This window comes from Myotis davidii, unplaced genomic scaffold, assembly GCF_000327345.1.
Source record: "Myotis davidii unplaced genomic scaffold, ASM32734v1 scaffold178, whole genome shotgun sequence".
NCBI lineage: Eukaryota > Metazoa > Chordata > Mammalia > Chiroptera > Vespertilionidae > Myotis > Myotis davidii.
Window position 1 is genome coordinate 67,849 of NW_006290668.1, and position 14,149 is coordinate 81,997.

The 14,149-nt window shown below is 50.7% G+C and overlaps 1 protein-coding gene across 1 annotated transcript in view; it reads left to right on the forward strand.

Annotated features, from left to right (window-relative positions):
* Positions 1-14,149, forward strand: part of AKT2 (v-akt murine thymoma viral oncogene homolog 2) — a 33,113-nt gene that overhangs the window by 11,616 nt on the left and 7,348 nt on the right. Inside the window, exons 3-6 of the mRNA XM_006763666.2 lie at positions 170-281; positions 10,549-10,702; positions 11,412-11,543; positions 13,464-13,529. Of these exons, the coding sequence (XP_006763729.1) occupies positions 170-281; positions 10,549-10,702; positions 11,412-11,543; positions 13,464-13,529 (464 nt within the window). The remainder of the gene's footprint in view (positions 1-169; positions 282-10,548; positions 10,703-11,411; positions 11,544-13,463; positions 13,530-14,149) is intronic.

Below are 14,149 nucleotides of genomic sequence, written 5' to 3' on the forward strand. Positions count from 1 at the left end.
ACACGATCTTGTGCCCCACGGGGGCAAGTCCAGAGCTATCTGTCACTAAGGTGTCCTTAACACCATCTGGCATGCGGTTGGCACACAGGATGTGACTTAGGGGATGTGGGCTGTCGACCAGCAGGGCTGTCCCCTTACCCTCCTGTCTCTGTCCTTCCTCTGCCTACAGAATGCCAGCTGATGAAGACCGAGAGACCGCGGCCCAACACATTCGTCATACGCTGCTTGCAGTGGACCACAGTCATCGAGAGGACCTTCCACGTAGACTCTCCCGATGAGAGGCGAGTCTGGGCCTCTGTGTGGCTGACCTTTGAGAGTGGCAGGCCAGATGAGGGGAAGGGGTGCAGATGGGCAGACTCCCCTATACCCCAGTTTTTAACAGGTGGAGCTCAGGCCACATCAGGGCCTCTGATTATCTGGAGATGGGTGGAGGGTCAGGGAGCTGCATTGCTAATGCGCATCTCCATTGCTTTTGAGGCAGGCGGTCAGAGACTTAATCAGAAGAGATGATGCAGGTTTACCTAGTTTAAAAATCATACAGTATAAGGAAGGTGTCTAGCTCCCCTCTCCCTTCTGTCCCACCCCCAAGTTAACTACTCTCCTTATGTGCCCTCCAAGAGCTTCTTACGGAGGTGACGGCTCGCTCACTCCGGGAGGGCCTTTCACGCCCGACTCCCCTGGTTTTTCCTTGTTGCACAGAAGGTAGCACTGTACATGTACTCGAGCTCTTTTACTTGATTTGTCTTGGGGAATGCTCTTGCTTCAGTCTGTAGTGAGCTGCTGCTGCATTTTTGTTTTTTTTAAACAGCTGCACTTGTATGCTCCCTAGTTCATAGAGCAATTCTTTATGGATGGTGACTGGGCTTGTTTCCAACCTTTGGCTCATTACAAGCAATGCCACAGTGCAGTACCTGTGTTTGTCTTGTTGGCATATGTGCTGCTAAATTTGTAAGATGAATTCTTAGATGGAGGCTTGCTGGGTCATAGGGGATATGGATTTGTAATGTTGAGAAATGTTTCTATTAGTCTGTGTCTAAGAGTCCACACAACTTTGTGTTTTCAGATGTTTGGGTTTTTACCAATCTGATCAGTGAGAACTGGCACCTCAGGGTGGTTTTCATTGACCTTTCCTCTGGGTTAGAGTTCCTTTCATATATTCAAGGGCCATGTGAATTTCTCTTTCTGAATTGCCTGTTCATAGCCTTTGCCTGTTTTTCTATTGGGTAGCCTTTTTTATTATTTCTGAAAGCTCTTTATGCTTTAGGAAGCTTACCCCTTTGTAATGAGTGGCAAATATTCCCCCTGCCCCTACTTTATCCCTTTGAGCCTCTCTTTGAGAAATACTCCTTTAACTTGTCTCTGGGGTAAGGATTCAGCTGACCCTCTGGAGAACCCAAAACAGTGCCATCCAAGAGAATTTTCTGCTGTGATAGAATGTTCTATACTTGCAGTGCCCAAGCAGGTGCCCGTGGTGCATCTGAAATGTGGTTGGTGCAACTGAGGAATAAAATTCTTTTATTTAAGTAATTTAAATTTAAATAGCCACATATGACTAGTGGCTATACTCATAGACAGTGTATTTCTAGAGCATACACAAAACAGTATCACAAGACATATTACCACAATCTATACTGTAATTATTATTGCATACCTTCCCAAGATCAAAAATATATTTGTCCCTTCAAGGGGGACAGAATTACCATCTCAAGCCAGCTGAGGTTACTCAGCTGAAAACTGAACCAAAACATAGGCTGTCATCTGGTATACCCATAAAAAAAAAAAACAAAAAAAACAAACATAGGCTGTCAGTAAAAGCCGATTAAGACCAATAAATGCATAGGACCTGCGTGTTGGCTGAGTTTTGGAAGTATAGGTAGGAAGGAGTTGGCCACAGAGATAGGAAGGAGAAGGTGACTCCAGGAAGAGGGACCAGCATATGTAGAGGCCTGGAGGTGAGATAGCTTGTCATTTCAGGAACATCGAGGGTTTTGTGTCACCAAAGAATCAAGCACCAGGGGTTTTGGGAGGGGAGGAGTGGAGAACCTTCAAGCTGGTGAGTTCAGCCAGGGCCTGGACTCCCGGTGGAGATCCCCCGGGGCTTGGCAGGTGGTGACTCAGTTGGGGTTTGTCACAGGTGGCTAAAAGGTTCAAGGGGCTGACAAACAGGAAGCCCTTGATTCAGCGGTACCTGGCACACAGTGTGCAAGCCGGGAAAAGGAGCAGTGGGGAGCTGGCGAAGTGTTTTTGTAGGCAAGAGACCTGCTCTGGTTTTCATTTTAATAAGATACTATGCCCTTCAGTGTGGGGAAGTCCCTTTCTGAAGACTGGGAGATAGGGCCGTGGGGCTGGGGCTACTCTGAGAGCAAACCCCAGCTTCCTGACCTTTATCCCAGTGAGGCGTGAGCCAGAAACCCAGTGAAAGGCAGTCTGCTCTGCTATGGCTGTCCTCACTGCCCCAGCCACATAGGCCCAAGCCTGGAGAGAGGTGGGGGGTGGCAGCAGAGAGCTGACAGGGGCCACACTGGTGGCTGGTCCTTGCCTAGATGCTGCAGTGGCCTGCTCACTGCTCCTGGTAGCCTCTCCTGCTCCCCAGTTGGCTCTCCTGGGCAGCTAGAGGGGTTCCCTGAGCCCCGCCCTGCCAACTTATTTCCAGTGCACATTTAGTATAATAAATGAGGGTCCAGGGTGATAAAGGGGGGCATATGTAATACTACCAACAATAAAGATATTTTTTAAAAGGCTCAGATTCCTGTGCCCTGAGTCAGCAATTCAGCATTTGCCATGTTTGCCTCATGCTGAATCTATGTGACACTTACCTCCTTAATACCTCAGCAGGCATCTCCTAAGAATAAGGACATTCTCCTACAGAATTGTGGTATCATTATCACATCTGAGGTGATTCTTTATAATATACTAGAAGCCCGGAACACAAAATTTGTGCACGGGGGTTGAGGGGTCTCAGCCTGGCCTGTGCCCTCTAGCAGTCCGGGAACCTTCGGGGGATGTCCGACTGATGGCTTAAGCCGTTAGTGGGACATCCTTAGCACTGCCCTAGAGGTGGGAGCCCAGCTTCTGGCTGAGCAGTGCTCCCCCTATGGGAGCGCACTGACCACCAGGGGGCAGTTCCTGTGTTGAGCATCTGCCCCCTGGTGATCAGTGTGTGTCATAGCAACTGGTCAGTCCACTGTGGTTGATTTGCATATTAGCCTTTTCTTACATCCTCCCCATAGCCACGCCATACTTGAATTTCCCCAGTTGTCCTCAAAATGCTATTTTGTAAAGCAGGATTTATTCAAGGTACATGTTGTCTTTTTGGCTTATTTTAATGTAGTTCAGACCTTTCCCTTTCCCCCCACATGACATTGAATTTTTTTAGGTAAACCAGGCTAGTTGTCTTGTAGAATCCCACACTATGGACATGTTATCTTACTGACTTTTGGCACTGTTTACTTTGGTCTTCTGTACCCATATTTCCTGTAAACCGGGAATTAAGTCTGGAGCAGGATTGGCAAACTATAGCTCAGCCTCCTGTTTTGTAAATAAAGTTTTATTGGAACACAACCATACCCATGGCTGCTTTTTCCCTACTGTGGTATAGTTGAGTAGTTGTGATAGAGACCATGTGGCCTGCAAAGCCTAAAATATTTACTGTTTGGCGATATACAGAAGTTTGTAGACCCTGGTCTTGGCAGGTATACTTAATAGTGTATTACATTAGTGTGATCTTTTAAATGTAAATCTTATAATGTAATTTCTCTTCTTGAAAGTGAGTGGCTTTTAGTCCCACTTGGAATAAACCACAAAGTCAGTGCTACATTCTACAAAGCCCTACATGGTCTGGCCCCCTCTCCAGAATCATTTCCTACCACTAGGGTCCTCACTTTAGCCACACTGGTCTCCTCACTGTTCCTTAAATAGGCCAAACACACTTGCTACTTGAGGACCTTTGCACTTGTTGTTCCCTTTGCTTAGAATCTTCTTCTCCCAGATATCATTATGATTCTCTCCTTGACTCCACGAGGTCTCTGCTCAGATGTCACCTTCTCAGAGTGCTCTGCCTTGGCCCCATATCTCTGTTACCCTTACCCTGCTATTTTTCCTCCATAGCACCTGTGTATTTATATGTGCTGGGAGCATTCAGTAAATGCTTGTTGAATAAGTAAAAGGATAACTAAAACTAATTCTCTGTTGGCCACACCCTGTTCTAAGATCTTTACATATATTAACTCATCCTCAAAACATTTTTAGGAGCCCTAACCGGTTTGGCTCAGTGGATAGAGCGTCGGCCTGCGGACTGAAAGGTCCCGGGTTCGATTCCGGTCAAGGGCATGTGCCTTGGTTGTGGGCACATCCCCAGTAGGAGGTGTGCAGGAGGCAGCTGATCGATGTTTCTAACTCTCTGTCCCTCTCCCTTCCTCTCTGTAAAAAATCAATAAAATATATTTTCAAAAAAATTCTAGGAGGCAGTTCCCTGTTAAATAGGGATAATGGTAGTGAAATGGAGGCACAGGGAATTAGAATAAAAGAAAGACGGGGGTGGGGCATCTCAGGGTATCTGTGAACAGAGGACTTCAGATATCCTCCAGCTGTAAATACCCCTCTGGGTCAGAGGACGGCCCTGGTAGGGAGAGAGGCCCCCCATTTGTCATCAGACCAGCAGTGAGTTGAGTTGTTACTCCTGACGCCGTGAAGAGGACAGACCTGTGTGCTGAGGGTAGACCTTCCACTTCCAGTTTACTGGGCTTCCCTCTGGGGTGCACTTACTCCTGCTCAGCTGGGGATCTCGGGGTTGGGGCCCAGGCTCTGGAGTCAGACCAGCACTGTGCCACTTTCTCAGTGGGGCTAGTTCCCTGACTGTCATGAAGAACAAAGGAGGAAGTAAATGTGAAAGCTGGCCTGGGGCTGCCCCATGGAATCCTGCTTGTTGGCACCTTTTCTCTTCTCCATCTCCTCTGCCCGGAGCACTGCTGTAGTCTACTCATACCCTGTCTCTGCCCCCAGTCTGTGTCCTACACAAAAGCTGCTAATTTAAAACAAATTGGGTCCTGTCATCCCTAAGTAAACCTTCAGTGACTTCCCCTGATGTTAAGATGTAAATCTTAATACAGCAGTACCAGTAGCCCAGTGGGATCTGGGCCTGTCCTCCCTCCGACCCTCATTTGCTCTATCCCCCTCTCTCTGTCAGTTTCAGCTCCAGTACACCTGCTGGGCCTTATTTAGACACCCAGGCTCCCTCCTGCTCAGGGCCACACGGATTCCTTTCCGTCCTGACACTTTGCATGGCTGCCTCCTTCCCTCCATTTCATTTCATAGCCAGGTGCCAGGCGCCTGTTCTCGGTGCTGGGATTGCCCATGTTCCAGGAACATCTTTCAAGCCCTGTCTTAGATGCCACCTCCTTGGAGAGGCCTTCCCAGACCACCCTCTGAGAAGGAGCTTCCTGTTCTAGTCCCTGCCTTGGAACCATGATACACTTATCTGCTCCATCAGGCTAGGAGTTCCATGGGGCTTGTTTTCTGCTGCAGCCTCAGTGCCCAGAACCAGGCTGGCGCCCAGAAGGCAGGAAGTATTGCTGGCTGGCTGGCTGGGCCAATTCCTACAACCACTCCGTGAGGTACTTGCTGTGCTAGGCACTGCCTTAATGATTTCTGTCTAGTGGCATTTCACCTTTACACAAGCCTCTGGTCCTTGCTCTACGTGGCAGCAGCTGAGGCACAGGAAAGTTAAATCGTCTCCCCAGTGTTGCCTCTGGGAGGATCAGAGCTAAGATCATGCCAGGCCACCCGGCTCCCGAGTTTGTGTGCTCAGCCACTGTGTGGTGCCCAGTATATGTGGGAGGCAGACAGAGGCTGGAGAAGTGAGGCCACTCAGGGCCCCCTCACAGCTGGTTTGCAGCAGAGCTGAGCTCCAGGCTCTGGCTCCCGGCTCCTGAGCCTGTGCTGCACACAACTGGTGCTGCCTGGGGGAGCTTGGCTCCCCCAAATGTGTCTTCCTGGCCTCAGAGCCCAAGTGAGGGATAGGAAGGCTCCTGAAAGTTCCCCTGAGGGGAGAAGTGCTTTGGGGGTGGTAGGGCCCCCTGGGTCCCTGGGCCTCTGCTTGCTGGCTGTGTAACTGAGCCTGTCAGCCTCTCTGTGTCTCAGCCTCCTCGTTCATAGGAGGATGTTCATCTTACCCTCTTCATAAGGTTGTCAGGAGGACCATGGGGTTACCTCAGGTCACGTGTCCAGTCACTGTATGTCAGGTAAAGTGTCCTTTTACTAATTTTAAAACGCTCACTATGTGTGTACAACCATGGATTAAAGAAACAGTGAAGCCCTGGCCAGGTGGCACCGTTGATTGGGCATTGTCCTGTACACTGAAAGTTGGCAGGTTCGATTCCCACTTAGGGCACACACTCAGGTTGTAGGTGTGACGCCTGGTTTAGGTGTGTAAGGGAGGCAGCCAATGATGTTTCTCTCTCTCCCTCCCTCCCACCATCTCTCCCTCTTTCTCTCCCTCCCTCTCCCTTTCTGTCTCTGGAAAAAAATAAAAATAAAAACATCTTGCCTGGCCGGTGTGGCTCAGTTGGTTGAGCATCATACTGTGCTGGTTTGATCCCCGTGAGGGGCGTGCAGGAGGCAGCCATTAAATGTAGTGCTCTCACATTGATGTTTCTCTCCCTCTCCGTTCCTCTCTCTCTAAAAAAAACAACAAACAAAAACATGGCTTGGTGAATTTCAGGCCAGAAAAAAACCAACCCATATATCTTGGGGTGTGGATTAAAGAAATAGAGTGCACCTGTGTGAGTGGAAGACCTTTGTGGGAGAGTCCCTCTCGAAAAGATCAACTCCCAAGGCGTGGCTTTCCTTCCCTTGGCTCCTGAGTTCTGTCTCTTGCTGTTCCTTATTCCTTGAGCGCGTGGGAGCGTGCCCTGCGCCATTCCCCGGGGCCTCCCCTAGGAAGCTGTAGCTCTCATCAGGGAGCAGTGGTGTGGTGCCAGGAGCCAGGTGGCTTCACCACAGCCTGGCTGTGTGACCTCCAAGGTGACTGTGCACCTCAGTTTCCACATCAGAAACATGCCCATTCCTCCACTGCTCTTAAGAGAGATGGAATGAGGTGGTTTCTGTGGCGCTGCTATAGTTCTCATGTCTCTTGGCGGGAAGGAGGCTGGTTCCCCTGGGAGCTTCCTTTTGAGGCGTGGAAGGCACGTCAGCTTCAACTCTGGGTGGGAGCTCCCCTCTGCCCCAGACACCATGTTGCAAACCCTTGAGGAATATCCTGGACCAAGGCCCTTGCTTTTTCTCTGAATTCTGAGTGCTGCAACCTTGCAACCTCAGTCCAGTTGGAACAGGATGGGGAGCTTGTCAGGCGGTGGGAGAGCCCCAGTTACCCCCATCCAACCTTCTGTATCCCTGAGGGTTCCTAGGATCCCTGGGGGGCTGGGCAGCTGAGTCAGGATGGATGGGCTAGGTCCAGGTCCCACCCAGTATAGTTAACATTTCTTGAGGTGAGCACGTTCTGTGTATGCGGTGCTTTGCACATGCAGCTCACCAGTACCTCAGTGTCCCCAGCCTACCGCAGGGGGAGGCGGACTGGGAGGGCGAGCTTGCCTGGTGGCAGTTACCGCTGAGCCCCGGCCTGTATGGCTCTGGGTCCCATCCTCCTGATCAGCAACCCTGCAGCCCCGAGAGGTAGCTCCAGAGGAGTCCCGTGGAGCTGCTTCCAGAGCTCCTGTGGTGTGGATGTGTGTTTATTTATTCAGGCTACTGTTTGTTTGTTTATTTGTTTGTTTTTAAACTAGGCAAGGGATTCTTTATTTTTAAAAATATACTTTATTGATTTTTTAAAAATATATTTTATTGATTTTTTTTTTACAGAGAGGAAGGGAGAGGGATAGAGAGTTTGAAACATTGATGAGAGAGAAACATTGATCAGCTGCCTCCTGCACACCTCCCACTGGGGGTGTGCCCGCAACCAAGGTACATGCCCTTGATGGGAATCGAACCTGGGACCCTTCGGTCCAAAGGCTGACGCTCTATCTACTGAGCCAAACCGGTTAGGGCTATTCAGGCTACTGTTGATGGACTGTCAGTGTTCTCCCTTATAAACAAAGACAAGAGTACGCCATGTATCTTAGTCTGCAACTTGCAGCTTTTCATGTGACAGTCTCTGTGTATGAGATATATACATTTTTTAAAAAATATATCAACATATCTCTTAGGAGATTGGTGATTTTTAAAAATCCATTGTTAATTTTCTAAGAAAACAGTTATGATCTGATAAAGTAAATTATTTTTCAAAATACAGAAATATTAATGTAGGCACAGGAATTTTATATTATAATTGGTTCCAAAGAGGGCACAGGGTAAAACAAGTTGAGAAATGCCTGCCTGAGGCATTGGGTCAGGAAACAAAGTTAGTACTGCTCTCTCTAATTGTGCATGGGCCTCAGTGTGCTCCATCAGGGTGTGCACGGGCCTCAGTGTGCTCCATCAGGGTGTGCACGGGCCTCAATGTGCTCCATCAGGGCATGCACGGGCCTCGGTGTGCTCCATAGGGGTGTGCACGGGCCTCGGTGTGCTCCATTGGGATGTGCACGGGCCTTGGTGTGCTCCATAGGGGTGTGCACTGGTCCTTGGGGTGCTCCCTCTGATTGTGCATTGGGCCTCAGTGTGCTCCATCAGGGTGTGCACGGGCCTCGGTGTGCTCCATGGGGTGTGCACAGGCCTCGGTGTGCTCCATAGGGGTGTGCACTGGTCCTTGGGGTGCTCCCTCTGATTGTGCATTGGGCCTCAGTGTACCCCCCATGTGTAATGCAGGAGGAAGGGTGAGCGCTCTCCCCAGAGGCAACCAGGGCCCTGTATCAAGACCATCCTTTTCAGAGGTGTTTGTGCTTATGAGGTGTGTGCATGAATTCCGTTTGTTTTGTTTAGAGCTCCACCAGCATGATACCGTGCTGTCTGCACCTCCCTGTTTTCACTTAAGGTCTCTTAAGTCATTCCACGTCCACAACTAGATCGGCCTCGGTCTCTCAGCTGCAGGGCGTTCCCGCTCCACCTGACAGAGCCCTGTGAGCTCAGTGCTGTTGCCAATATTCCTTATGACTTTCCTAACATTTCCTTCTCTCTGGTTTACTTTATTGTAAGAGTGTAGTATATAATACAGAGAGTGTACAGAATAGGTTTTAATTAACCATGTTGTCAGGAAAGCTTCCAGTCAACAATGGGCTCGTATTAGTATTAAATGTTGGGGGAGTTAATAGTTAATACGTGGCCGTCTCCGGGAGGCTCGGTTGGTTGGTGTGTCATCCCGGACGCTGAAGGTTTGCGGACACTGAAGGTTTGCAGTTCGCTTTGCAGATCAGTTCCCCTCAGGGCACATATCTAGGTTGCAGTTTGATCCCTGGTTAGGGCTCAGGCAACTGATGGATGTTTTTCTCTCTTTCTCTCTCCCCATCTCCTTTTCTCTCTCTCTAAAAATCAGTAAAAACATACTGTTGGGTGAGGATTAAAAAAAAGTAAGTAGAGGTTAGTCAAAGATCAGCTGCAGTGCTGTTTGGTGTGTGTGGAAATGGAGACTCCCAGGCGAGCAGCACAGCAGGGTGGCCCAGGCTTGGCCTTGCATGACCTTGGGCAGGGGCCTCAGGAGTGCAGAACTGGAACACACGCTGCCTGGTAGCGGGGGATGGAGGTAGGAGGGTGAGGGGGTGGGAGTGGGGAAGGCAATTCTCGGGCTTATTTACATCGCTGTGATTGTGGAGGTTGCCTGCTCCCTGAATTCTTGTATTCCGAGCAAATGTTTTGTTTTTCCAACTGTTCATGTGGCTGTTTTATAGACATAAGCAAAATCCATAGGGGTTTCAACAGGTACTGCCACTTCTGTGGGGAGGGTAAAAATGGGGGGTGTGGACACTTTCATTCAACCTCCTTTTTTTCTTTTTGGTCTCTGGTTACTTTTACTTACTTTTCCCTCCTTCCAGACAGAACAGTTTGCAGAGACCTGAAGCACACGCTCCCCCAGTGAATCCTAATCATGATCAACAGACTAGCTAATGGCTCTGAAGCCAGGCTCCCTCTTGCTGGGGCTGCTTCCTTCTCCTCCACGCCCCTGCCCCGGTGGGAACCTCTGTCCCTGACCAGTCCTGGCAAGCCCCCACCAAGGAGTTAGGTCGGTGGCTCTTGCCTTTTAAGATCTTTAGCTTCTCTGGCTAATGAATGCTTCCTTTTACTCTTGATTTTCTTTAACAAAACATTGGTCACTTGTACACTTGAGCTTGTCATTTGTGCCGGAGAAATTTAGCACTGTCTCTTCCTCATTCGAGGCTCAGGGGGCTGAGAAAAAAGGCAGCTGCCCCTCTTTGATCAATTAATTGCTGCCTGACTTCAGGTGGCCATTCCTGGGAATAGATGGTCTCTGTCCTTATTGCGTTCTTGCTCTCTCCCACCCAGAGGTCCTGTCAGCTCTCCCCAGCTCAGACACATTGTGCCAAAATGCCCGAAGGTGGTTGGAGAGGGTGGGACTCAGGCCTTCCTGCCCAGGACTCACTGCTCCCCTGACCTGTCCCCACACAGGGAAGAGTGGATGCGGGCCATCCAGATGGTCGCCAATAGCCTCAAGCAGCGGGGCCCAGGTGAGGACCCCATGGAATACAAGTGTGGCTCCCCTAGTGATTCTTCTGCGGCTGAAGAGATGGAAGTGGCCGTTAGCAAGGCACGGGCCAAGGTGGTAAGTGCTTGGGGGGCAGAGCTTCCAGTAAGTGAGCAGGCCTCCCCCACAGTGTTGGCCCTGTCACCATGCAGAGTGTGAGGGGCCCCGGCCCTGCCATGACTGCCCTGTAGCATGGGTGATCTCACGGTGTAGATGCCCCAGGGCTGCTCTGTGCCCACGTCCTTCTGAGAAGTCATTACAACTTGTCCACCCCTCGCCCTAGCCAGTTTAATTTAGTGGATAGAGCGTTGGCTCTTGGACTGAAAGGTCCTGGGCTCGATTCTGGTCAAGAGCACGTATCTTGGTTGCAGGCTCTATCCCTGGCCCTGGTTAAGGCTGTGTGGGAAGTAACCAGTTGATGTGTCTCTCTCACAGAGATGTTTCTCTCTTTGTCTCTCCCCCTCCCTTCCACTCTCTCTAAATATATATATATATATATATATATATATCTGTATCCTCAGATGAGGATTAACAAGAAAAGACCCACCCACCCACATCAGAACCCTCCCAGGGCCTCATGTCTGGGAGAGTTGAGTGCTGGGAGAGAGCCCTGGTCTGAAGGCCACTTCAGAACCAGCAGTTGCTGCCCAGAGCCTCCCTTCCTGCTCCTGCTGGAGCATTTTGGCAGCAGTGTCCTTTGATTTTCCTTTTCTTTTGTGAAAATTTTCTCCCACGGGCCGTGTGCCAAGTTGCACTGATGGGCCTGCTCTCTCCCCACCCCTGGCAGACCATGAATGACTTTGACTATCTCAAGCTCCTCGGCAAGGGCACCTTCGGCAAAGTCATCCTGGTGCGGGAGAAGGCCACCGGCCGCTACTACGCCATGAAGATCCTACGGAAGGAGGTGATCATCGCCAAGGTGGGTGCTCGCCAGGCTGCCCGTGGCTGGCCTGGGACACACACACACACACACACACACCACACACCCATACACACACCACACACACACACCACACACAGACACGCACACACATATACACACACATACACACACCCACACACCATACACACACACCCATACACGCACCACACACACAGACATACACACACCATACACACACCCATACACACACACCACACACACACACCACACAGACACACACACACATATACATACCACACAGACACACACACACATTGCACACACCACACATAGACACACACACATAGACACACACACCACATATACACACACATACACACACCCACACACCATACACACACACCCATACACGCACCACACACACAGACATACACACACCATACACACACCCATACACACACACAACACCCACACACCAAACACACACACACACACACATACACACACACACACACACAATCAAATATACACACCACACACACACACATATCACACGCACGCACCACACACACACACACACACACACACACCACACACACACACAACACTTACTTGTGCCTTCTGCTGCCAACGTCTCATTTCTCCGCCAACCTATTCCTCTGGGTTCGGGCCTGCAAATCTCCAGGCTGGCCTGCCTGCTGAGCCCCCACCCCACACTCTGGGCGCCTGGGAAGGGACGTGGAGAGTCTGGTCTCATCCAGCAGGCACTGTCAGGGCCTGAAAGGAGGTGTCCCTGTAGGCCGTGAGGGTGGGGGCTTGGCTCAGGGTGTCTCAGTAGGAGCCTGGGCCAGGAATGGAATTCTATTCCTTTTTTTTCCTTTAAATGGAAAATTCCTAACATACACAAAATTTTTAAAAGAAAAATAAATACAGGGACTCCCATGTAGCCTTCATTCAGCATCAACAATTATCAACATTTGGCCAATCTTGTTTTGTTAGCTCTGCCCTCCCCCTTCTTTCTCCCGGAGTATTTTAAGGCATGTTTTATACAGCGTAGAATTTACCCATACGCACTTAGAGATGTGTCTTCAACAGGTGAAGATGTGAAATACTGTAATTGTGGTACTGTGACCATGTTCACCAAGATGAACAAACCCAGTGTCATTGGTCCAAGGCAGGGTTTCTCAGCCTCAGACACTGGCTGACTCCTCTGCTCTGGGGCCCTGCTTTGTACTGTGGGCGTGGAGCAGTGACCTGTCTCCACCAGGAAAGCGGAGGCTCCCTTCCGCCCTTCCCCCTGGGTTGTAACAGTCAAAGATGCCTTCAGACATGGTTACCAATTACGCCCCGGGCGTAGACTTTCCCAGAGGTGGTTCAGGCCTGTGAGCAGCTCTTGGTGATGCGGAGCCTGTGTTCAGTCAGCGGGAGGGCTTGTCCCACCACAGCCGGGCCCACTCTGTTCTGGTGGGTCCGAGGAGGGGCCCAAGAGTCTGCTTTTCTCCAAGTTCCAAGGCAACGCTGACGCTGCCCCTGTGGGGACCACACAGAACCGTTACTCCACAGCCTGGAGTCCTAATTCTAGATCCAGTTTTTCTGGCAAGAACATTTATAGGTGGTGATTCCCACGGCCTGTGACATCACCTCAGGGGTCTCATAATGTCTGCTTGTTCCCTCTTAGGGAGGTTAGAATTGTTCTGTGGGCTCGGGAGGTGACAGCCTGATCCCTTCATTGTAAAGTCCCCACCACCCTCTCCCCTTGGGGTTTGGAGAGCAAACCACTGAATGTCCTTGCCTTGGTCCCTCGTTCCTTCGGGCTTGTGGATGGTAATGTGCCGCTCCTGCCCTTCTCGCTCTGCATAATGGCAAGGAATGGGGTTGTCGTTCACCCACCCCTTAGGCTGGGGGCATGCATGCTGTCGCCCACCAGCCCCTCACCTGGCCTCTGTCTGTCTGCAGGACGAAGTCGCCCACACAGTCACCGAGAGCCGGGTCCTCCAGAACACCAGGCACCCCTTCCTCACTGTGAGTGGGACTCCCTCAGGCCGTGCACGCGAGAGCCTCCAGGCCAGCCCCTTGGACAGACTCAGGGAACCGGCCCAGCTGGGGAGCTGCTGGGGAGCACAGCTTAGTGTCGGCAGGGTACTGGGCCAGGGGTTGCTGGGCTCCCCAGGTGGCCTGAACCAGAACCCCGAGGTGGCAGCTGCTTCCTAGACAATGGCGTGCAGACGCCAGGTGAAGTGACATTGCAGGGGCCCAGGAGAGCGTGGCTGCCGTCTCTATGAGTGTGAGGCCCTGAGCCCAGCTGGTCAAAGTGGGAACCTTATTTTTTGTTTTTATTTACAATGTAATACAGATGTATCATTGTGCTGCCTGTCAACTTGCGCTGAGCAGACGCCTCTTTGGGCTGCAGCTATTAGTTAAATGGACCAGGTTGAGGATGGCTTGTGGGTTGTTTCTGTACCTCGGTTGCTGTCTAGGTGTTCCGTTAAGCCACAATACTTGTTCACATAAGATCTTACGAGGTACTTCCAGGCAGAAGACAGAAAACAGTGGAGTTCAACCAGGGGTTCTGGGCCGCCCTCTTTAGAGCGCCTGAGAGCAGTGTGAGAACCACTCTGTTCGCAGAGGGTCAGCTCCAGCTC